Source organism: Arvicola amphibius, chromosome 15 (assembly GCF_903992535.2).
Source record: "Arvicola amphibius chromosome 15, mArvAmp1.2, whole genome shotgun sequence".
Classification (NCBI taxonomy): Eukaryota; Metazoa; Chordata; class Mammalia; order Rodentia; family Cricetidae; genus Arvicola; species Arvicola amphibius.
The window spans coordinates 33,740,213-33,749,888 of record NC_052061.1 but is presented as its reverse complement, the minus strand read 5'-3'; the positions used below and the strand labels follow the sequence as shown (position 1 = coordinate 33,749,888).

Here is a 9,676-nt window from a genome sequence, read left to right as displayed (position 1 = left end):
ATTTAAATTCCTGCCTGGGCAAACCACACAGTTTCTGCTTCCTGTTCATCAAACGTGGCCATCCTACATAGCAGCACCAACTCAGGCCTGAGAGCTGATCATGTCACTGAACCAGCTTCATAGCTGGCTGAATGCTGCGGTCTTTGGGCTCCTGCTCCTCCTCCTCCATGTTCAGGGTGAGGCTCACTAAGCTGGCAATGGGGAATGACTAGAGACAGAGCTGCCAGAGTCTGCATGTCAGAGGTTGAACTTCTGAGAGAAAAGGTGGGAGGAAGGATGGGTGATGGAAATGATGTATAAAAGTGTGGGAAACTTGGGCCTCCCAATCCCCTGGTCAAAGTCCACAGATTTTGTGGGCCCACTAGCATACAGAGGGCAAGAGATGTCCAAGATCACTCTTGGACTGAGCGATACTGAGGAGACAGTTCAGTAGTGTAAGGTGCTCTGGGGAGATCTAGACAATTCAAAGAAAAGTTAGCTGAAGGAATTTTTCCCTCTGTGTACGGCTATGACTGCAGCTACTATTGACCTTTGGATAAGAATGACAACCATCTCTGTGAGTTCAAGGCCAACCTGGTTGCAAAGTGAGTTCCAGGACAGTTGGGTCTACACAGAGAAATACTGCCAGAAAAAAATGGCAATGATCATGAATTTGTATGGCATCTATGATTATGTGACCTCTTTGGCCAGAAAAATGCTCCGACTCCCTTCAAAGGCAATAGGAAAGGTTCCTGGCTCTGAGGGATAGGGAAGTTCCCACACTCACACCCCACAGCTGAACTAGGAGGTCCTGGGTTCCTGTCTTTTGTGCCCTGGTAACAGTGAGATGGGATCTCCCACGATCTGCTGGCAACTGATTGCACAAAATTAACCCTGATGCCATCTCTCCACCCAGGTCAGGACTCATCAGAGGGCAGCCCCATCAGAAACACACAGACAGGCCAGGTCCGAGGCAGCCTCATCAGAGTGAGTGACAGCAAAATTGGTGTCCACACCTTCCTGGGAATTCCCTTTGCCAAGCCACCTGTAGGGCAACTGCGCTTTGCACCCCCTAAAGCCCCTGAACCATGGAGTGGTGTGAGAGATGGGACCTCCTATCCAGCCATGTAAGTTCTGTACCCAGAGGATGTCTGGCCCTGGGGTAAAAATTTGCTCTGAGCCCTGAGCCATGCTGAAGTCTTTCCTCCATCTCAGCTCCACAGCAGTTTCCTCCCAGTGTGGGGAGTCCACCATCCAATTTTCTGATGCATGTGCTAAGGTTGAGTAGAACAACTGTACCAGCTCCTGGGACAGAGCTTGGCACCGTAGAGAGTTAGATGCAGGCACTGTAGAAAGGAACAAAAATAAAGTTGTTCACAGATCCAAATTAAGCCCAGTGTGCTCTGCCACAATGGGAAGAATCTCTAGGAATGAGCTGTGAGGCTTATTAACCAGAGAGCCCCATGAATCCAGTAGAATTCACTTCAGGTCCTGAAGAGTAAAGACAGCATGACGCATACTTGCTACTCTGTCCTTAGTCACTGGGACAACCTATAGGGCCAAGTGCCACTGATCAAGGAACAAGGATATGTAATTAATTCCCTCTGGAGACAGAATAGGAAAAAGAAGCTCCCTGAGGGTCTGTACACGGGGTGAAGGATTTCTCACTGCCCTTTGAACAATATTGTCCATTGATTCCTCTAGTACCTGTGGACGACAACACTCCAATATTGCAACCTTAGTTTGTTTTCTGCTGCTACACCAAGAAAAGCAACTTAGCGAAGAAAGCTACTATTATAGGCTTCGGGTTACAGCCTATGAAGCTGGGGAATTCACAGTGCAGGAAAATTACGGGAGCTGGTCACATCCCATCCATAACCAGAAACAGAGAGTAGAAAATTCTCTCAAGCCTGCTATCGCTCAGGTCATTTTTCTATTCTTATACAATTCAGTAAATGTCATCACATGCAGCCAATCATTTCCGTAGAGACATCTAGAAGTCTCTATATCCCAGACTCAGAAAGAATAACATCCAGGCCCTATCTAGCTGGAGGGGTCCCTAGAAATCTGGCTTCACCCCAGCTTTCAGGAAGCTTGTGGTCATTATCTCGGTGGGAAGAGACTTCAGAGTGGGAATATGAATTAACAGGGCACCATGAAAAGCAGCACCTGAAAATGCCTTGGAAAAATCCAGACTCACATTTGGTTTTGACCACCATACATCTCTTGGAATAACTGTCTCCCTTTTGTGACAGTTGTCTGCAAAATATTGATATGATGAATTCAGAGGGCCTAAAGAAGCTAAAAATGAACCCGCCTCCCATCTCTATGTCTGAGGACTGCCTGTATCTCAACATCTACACACCTGCTCGTGCCCATGAGGGCTCTAACCTGCCTGTGAGTCATCATGTCATGGTCACCTTGGGGAGAGGACTTGTTTTTCAAGATGATGAGAAGGGACAAAAGCAACATGAGCTCTATTGCAGTGTGAACTCTATTGAAAAGCCTTGCCCTATTTGGGTCAAAAAAGGGGCCTTCTCAGTCACACTATGTAGTTGAAAACTGGGTATGGGACATGTAGCACGGGAGCACTGAGCCATCAAAGGCTCTAGCTCGACTCATTCTACAACCTGAGCCCTGCAGATCCACTTGCCTGCTCAAGACCTCATCATTGTGAGTCACCCTCTTCTACTTCTGGGTTATCTGTTGTGTCAGTGAAAGTTGATGATCCTTTCCGTTTTTCATCTAGAGAGATATCCATGGAGACACACCTATTTGTTCCACTATGAAGAGCCTGAGAAATGATGACATTACTGTATACACAGAGCCATTAATTCAAACTGAGATACATGATGGGGATGGGGACTAGGGCTACTAGAGAACCCGCCTATGACTAAGGCCCTGAAGTCCTGAGGATTTGCATGTATTTGTGCAGCTGCACAGAGGCACAGAAGTTGATATTCCAGTAAGTAATTCTGCAGAGCTTGGACTGCCTAGCAGCTTCGTGGCATCTCTTTTGACTTCTCCAGGTGATGGTGTGGATCCATGGTGGTGCTCTGGTTGTAGGAATGGCCTCCATGTATGATGGGTCCATGCTGGCAGCCATTGAGGATGTGGTGGTGGTCACTATCCAGTACCGTCTGGGTGTCCTGGGATTCTTCAGGTGAGACGAGGGCTGGTTGGGGCAATGGCAGCTGAGAAGAACTGGACAGCCCTTTGATCCATGTCCCTCCCACTTCTCAGCACTGGAGACCAGCACGCCAGAGGCAACTGGGGCTACCTGGACCAAGTGGCTGCCCTACGCTGGGTTCAGAAGAACATCGCCCACTTTGGAGGCAACCCTGACCAGGTCACCATTTTTGGTGAGTCAGCAGGTGGCATAAGTGTGTCTTCACATGTTGTGTCCCCCTTGTCCAAAGGACTCTTCCACAGAGCCATCATGCAGAGTGGAGTAGCCGTGTTGCCTGGTTTCATCTCCAGCTCCTCTGAGGTGATTCACCAAGTAAGTGCCCTAACTCCTTCAATGCTCTATCTACTGCCACAGTACTGTCCTCTGGCACTATGGTACTCAGTGGAGAATACAAGAATCTAGGGAAGGATGTCTCTTCGTTTGTTTCTGAAAGGCTCATGGTTTAGGATCCATGTCTCTGCTTTCTACAGGCTGAGTATGTTCTGTGGACAGCAAAACTGTCCTTAGCAGCATCGACCACTGGCAAAATTGAGTGTGCAAGGGCTAGGGAGATGGTTCAGCGGGATTTTTAAAGTGCTTGGAGTGCAAGCCTAGGTCCTATGTTCAAATCCCCGGAACCGGAGGCTGGAGATAGTAGCATGTATCTGTAATTCCAATGTTCCTGTGGTCTTGGGGTGGGGGGAAGAGACTAGAAAATCCCTGGATGTTAACAGGGCAGCTCAGCTAGTGCAGGCAGCACCATAACAAGAAGACACCTTGTCTCAAATACAGGGAACAGTGAATGAGACTTTGTCCTCTAACATTCACATAAGAACTATAGCAAACTTGCTCTTTCTCTCATACACAAAACCCAGAGAGATGGGTGGAGAGAACAAAACTACCCTAAAGAAAAATGAAACAAGTATGCAGGTATAATGGGTATTGCTTGCTATGTCACCTATGGGCTATGGGACTTGGGAACAATTTTATATTTATTCCAATACACACACAACACACACTATAGTGTTGTATTTTGGGGCAATAGCATTGAGTTGAAATTGAGAAAGCTCTTCTCCCTGCTTGTTCCCTTATAGACGGTGGCCAACTTGTCTGGATGTGAAGCCATGGACTCAGAGGCCCTAGTGTACTGTCTGAGAGGCAAAAGTGAAGCAGAAGTTCTGGCCATTAACAAGGTGGGGAGAATTGTGTGTCTGGAAGGACCTGGGCAACAAGATGTGGGACTCTGAGACAAATACCTCATCTCTATGACTTTGTGTTCTTTTAGTTCTATGTACAATATGAACACCAAGATAGACTGTTCTAAGTGTAGATTCTCATCCAGAGTGAGCGGAACACACTGAAACTAGCGAGAACTGAGAAAATGGTGAAAGTAATTCAGTGGATCAGCATATTATTTCACTGACCTTCAGCACTGACTTTTAATGCCCCTCAGGTCTTTCCGGCCATCCCTGCTGTGGTGGATGGAGAGTTCTTCCCCAGGCATCCCCAAGAGTTGTTGGCTTCTGGGAATTTTCACCCTGTCCCCAGCATCATTGGTGTCAACAATGATGAGTATGGTTGGATCATCCCTGTGGTGAGGCTCACTTCCAATATTCTGGGAGCCTAGAGACTCATATGTTAAGCAGTGGGAACTCCATGCATCTTTAATCCAAGTCTTCCAGACTTGTCTTTTGCCTCCCAGGCTATAGAAAATGTCTGGAAAATAAAGGAAATAACCAAAGAGAACCTGGAGACTGTTATGAAGAAAACAACAGCACAATTGGTGAGATACTTCTGACGTTGTCTATATAGAGAAGTCCCTCATATCTCCTTCTCAAACAGTATCCCTATTAATAAAGGTCAGTATATATGTGTGATTCTGTGTGGGGTCACCTTGGAGTGGTTTTTTCTTTTTTGGAAGCCACTGACCAGATCCCAAATCATGACATGAAGACCTCTTATTAGTTATGACTTCTCATGCTTATCTTATGCTTATCCCTGAACATCTAGGAAACCTAACTATCATGACTACAGTTTAACTATTACAGATAACCATCTACTAATCTATAATATTTAATTATACATTACATTTTTAAATGAGATGCACAAATATATAATACCCTAAACAAGAGCAAAACTCACATATACAGTGTAAGAAAGTCAGCCTTAAATTTTTATCAATAGAACAAGATCCATACCAAAACAAAGTATTCCCCTTTAAATATCCCCCCTTAAATGAAAACAAACATTTATAAACAATCATTTTGGGAATTTGGGCATTGTTTTCTCCAAACTGCTTCCTGTGGTTTGTTGGGTGAAGTATTTTTAGGATTCATGGAGACCATTCAGGGGCTCTTGCTCCATCAAACCACTTTAGCCTGGAAGGAATCCACAGGAATCTGTGGAAACAAAAGCAGAACCTCTTTTTCAAAACAACATATCCTTAGACCCAAATTTTGAAGTCAAGATATCTTTATGTTGGTTTAACTTAGCAGCCCCCAGAATTAAATGTCTCTATGCAGTCAAAAGATTCAAAGAAAACACAATAATATACATATTCCAGACTCTGTGTATATTCCATCTTTACATGGCTTGTTTTCATTACTCCTTTCATCTATGACTGTCTATACTCTTTTATGTTACTTTTACTGTTGCTTTAAAGATATTGTTTTATTTTTTAACCATTTACTTTTTATAAGTGTCTACATTCTTTTTTCTCTCCCCCTTAAGCCCATGTATGTTTACCCAACACTTTGACCCATTTAGAGGTCTATTTTGTTTGTGGCCCTGCCTGTTCACTCTGCCCAGTTCAACATGGCAGAGGCATGTTCACTACCTCTGTGAGCAATGCACACCACCCCAGCACCAGGGACACAGTGGGTCTATGTTGCCATTGAGCAACTAGTAACACAATGCTCACAAACTCCATTTAAGTTCAGGACCTCCCGAAAGAGCCAGAGTTCATGCTACCAGCATGAACCAAGAAGCTGCCATTTCTCAAAGGAGCCATGCCTCTGCATGCAATCAGCAAACCAAACCTATTTGAAAAAGAATGTGGCTATCAAGAAACTGCACTTGGCTCTGTTCTTTTGTGTCTAGAATTCCTTCCCAAGCTTTCTCATTTTTTTATGTGGGTATAGTTGTCCCACATTTGTGTGCCATTTTGTAGATGGTGACTGTGCTTTTATTTCCTGGCCACCCTGGCCCAAATAATCACACAGAAACTGTATTAATTACAACACTGCTCAGCCAATAATTCAGGCATATTTCTAACTAGCTCTTAAATCTTGAATCAACCAATTTCTATTATTCTGTGTATAACCATGAGACTGTAGCCTACCCACTAAAGTTCTGGCATCTGTCTCTTTTGGCAGCTACACAGTGTCTCCCTGACTCCACCTACTCTCTTTCTATATCTCTTCCAGCCTGGCTATACTCTGTCCTGCTATAGGCCAAAAGAGCTTCTTTCTTAACCAATGATAATAAAAAATATATTAATAATATACAGAAGAGAGCCCAACATCAAAAAGTTGAGCTTGAACCTTTTTGCCCACACCCTATCTCATCTCAGGGCCCATTTTTCCCAGTCAAAGGATGTTGCCTGCCTAACCTCATTCTTCTGGCTCCCCTTGGTGTAGGTGCTGCCTCCTGAGTGTAGCGACCTGCTAATGAAAGAGTACATGGGGGATACTGAGGATCCCCAAGCTCTCCAAATACAGTTCAGAGAGATGATGGGAGACTTCATATTTGTGATCCCTGCACTCCAAGTAGCACATTTTCAACGTGAGTACATCTGTAACAAGGCTTAGGGGAGCAGTTCAGAGATGTGGCTCATGGGTGAGTACTGTGGAGCAGCGTGGTTCCAGGTCACCCCATGTCTAGTTTAATAGAGTGGCATGTAGGTACAGAAGAGAAAATGGGTCACGTACTTTATTGACTTGACAAAACCACTCAACTGGGAAGGCCACGGACACAGTTTAACCAAGGGTTTTTCCACAGCTAGAACTCCAACCTAAAGCTCCCTCTGCCACTTAACTTTTATGATTCCAGGTAACATTTCATCAAGGTTTCTTGTCACCAATCATGCATCAGAAAAGTTCCAGGTAAGGGACCGACTAAGTCACCATCTGTCTTTACCTCCAGGTTTCCATGCTCCTGTATACTTCTATGAGTTCCAACATCAGCCCACCTTTGTCAAGCAAGTAAGGCCACCCCACGTGAAGGCTGACCATGGAGATGAGGTTCCTTTTGTTTTTGGGACCTTCTTCTGGGGTGTGAAACGTGAGTCTTTCCTTATTTTTCTTGAGCTGAATAAGGTACCAGATGACTCTCTGAGGGACTCTTAAGCTCTCATTCCATGAATAAACCTGTATAGATATAGCTACAGATACAGATTATATAAATGATATAGATATAAAAATATCTGATTTAGAATCTGGACCCATCCCAGTCTAACCTGTAATGGGGTCAAGAATTCAATTAGAGGCTTTCATGGATCTTGGATACTGTATATAGTGAAGAAGGGAGGTAGCAAAACCAATAGTTTGGAGTCAGATGACAATTAGGATTGTAAATCTGAAGCATGAGTTGGCACTTGCATGAGGTAGCAAATACTTGGACCTTTGTCTTTCTAATGACTCCAGTTGACCTCACTGAGGAGGAAGAGCTACTGAACAGGAGGATGATGAAGTACTGGGCCAACTTTGCAAGACATGGGTGAGAACATGCCCCGCCCTCAACCTTCCAGGTGTGGGTCCCTCTCTAGGGCTCCCTTTTGGATGGAGGCCTTAGCATGCATGGACATTTCATCACATGATAGGGTCTGCTTTACTTCATAGCACCTTTATACAGATACTTTGTAGGTGTCAGATACTGGTCATCTCAGTGACATCTCATGAGCCATAGTGCTATGGGACTCTTCTTTAGGTATTACCTCTCAGAGGGAGACATAAAACAGGTCAGGTAGTCTTCCCCCACATGGAGCAGAAACCAGTGGGTGACACTTGTGTCCCTATATCAGGACACCTGTCCCAACAGCCACATTAACCACTGGCCTAATTGTTTTACTGCCTGACCCAAATCAGGGGGTCAGTTATTGGATCACTCACCCTTCCCCCCTGGCTGGCATATCCACAGGAACCCCAACAGCGAGGATCTACCCTACTGGCCCATGATGGACAATGATGAGCAGTACCTGCAGCTGGACCTCCAGCCTGCTGTGGGCCGAGCCCTGAAGGCCAGAAGGCTGCAGTTCTGGACACAGACTCTGCCCCAGAAGATCCAGGAGCTAAAGAAATCTCAGAACATGCACAAAGAGTTATAGTGCCCTGTGTGAGGAATGGTGTGTAGCACTGGCTGCTGATGGGGTCACCTTGAGTTTCCCAAAACATACTGAGTGACCTGGATTGATCCTAACATTCACAAAACATTCACAACCTCTACACTTGTCTGTTCTTCTACATTTATCATGACTCCTCTGTATGTGACTCTCTCCTTCTGGGTCATCTTTTGTTAGACCCACTCAATAAATGTTCCCATAACAGTATGGATTTGTGAGTCCCAAAGTACCCATCTCTTTTCACACCCCACTGGGACTAGGTCTCTTGTTTCTTTCCTTGCCTCCTCTCTCATCCTCACTATCCTCTTCTCTAAGACCAAAACCCTCTTTAAGTGAAGAAGCTTTGGAGAATGTTGTTATGGGTTTTTTAAGGAACCCATATCATACTGTGGGCTGTATCAAAAGCACGTGCCCTCTCTCATCAAGTTCATACTTTTAGAGACCTTGAAGTCCAAGAATAAGATACCAACAGGTGTGCTGTATTTTGTTGACTAGCTCTCTGACCCAAAGACAATACCTTGTGTGTGATGGGATAATTAGTAGTTCTTATGACCCAGGCCTCCAATAGACCTAACTCTTCACATCATCATATTGGAGCCTAAGTTTCAATATAGAAATATGACTCATAGACACTTTCAAAACACAGCACATAAAGGTCTCCAATTCAGTCTTTGAATCTGAAAACATCTAAAAGTGACTCTACAAATTGTGTTTGTAAATAAAATATCACCTACAAATTATTTTAAGATAATTTGTTCATTTGTCAATATCAATTTCTTTTTTTTCTTCCCCTTCCCATCATCCAACCTCATTCACTTATTTCCTTACCAAAGTAGTTAATGGCACAATTTTGTATTAGATGTAGGATTTGGTATCTTTTATCTCCTCAAGCCTGGGAGTGTGTGTATGTATGTATGTGTGTGGCACATGTGTGTGTGTGGGGGGGGAGATATGTCCAGGAGAACTAGGTTGGTTACTGTGTGCCTGCTGATTTCCAGGAGTTCTGTAGACATGGAAACTCCCACACTGGCACAGATCAATCATCTATGAAGATGTTTGTCTATGGGGTGAGTCCTAATAGCAGGGCGGGGGTGCCAGAAGGTCCATACATATTGAATAGAGGTTCTGTCCCCTGTCTCTCTGAGCACATGCCCACATATGGGGTTGTCCTTCTGACTTCCACAGCTCCA

At 44.6% G+C, this 9,676-nt stretch overlaps 1 protein-coding gene across 2 annotated transcripts; it reads left to right on the top strand.

Annotated features, from left to right (window-relative positions):
- On the top strand, window positions 1–9,226 carry LOC119801816 (acylcarnitine hydrolase-like). Of its 2 annotated transcripts, none has more exons than XM_038312494.2 (12): window positions 1–176; window positions 896–966; window positions 2,235–2,376; window positions 3,009–3,142; window positions 3,223–3,481; window positions 4,243–4,341; window positions 4,602–4,742; window positions 4,851–4,931; window positions 6,787–6,931; window positions 7,292–7,429; window positions 7,792–7,864; window positions 8,285–9,226. In XM_038312494.2, exons 1-12 carry the CDS (start codon window positions 132–134, stop codon window positions 8,469–8,471), a joined length of 1,515 nt encoding a protein of 504 aa, XP_038168422.1. In that variant the 5' UTR covers window positions 1–131; the 3' UTR covers window positions 8,472–9,226. The 2 variants fall into 2 exon arrangements, with proteins under 2 accessions (XP_038168422.1, XP_038168421.1); XM_038312493.2 differs by having other exon boundaries at window positions 896–1,106.
- Window positions 9,227–9,676: the final 450 nt, after the last annotated feature.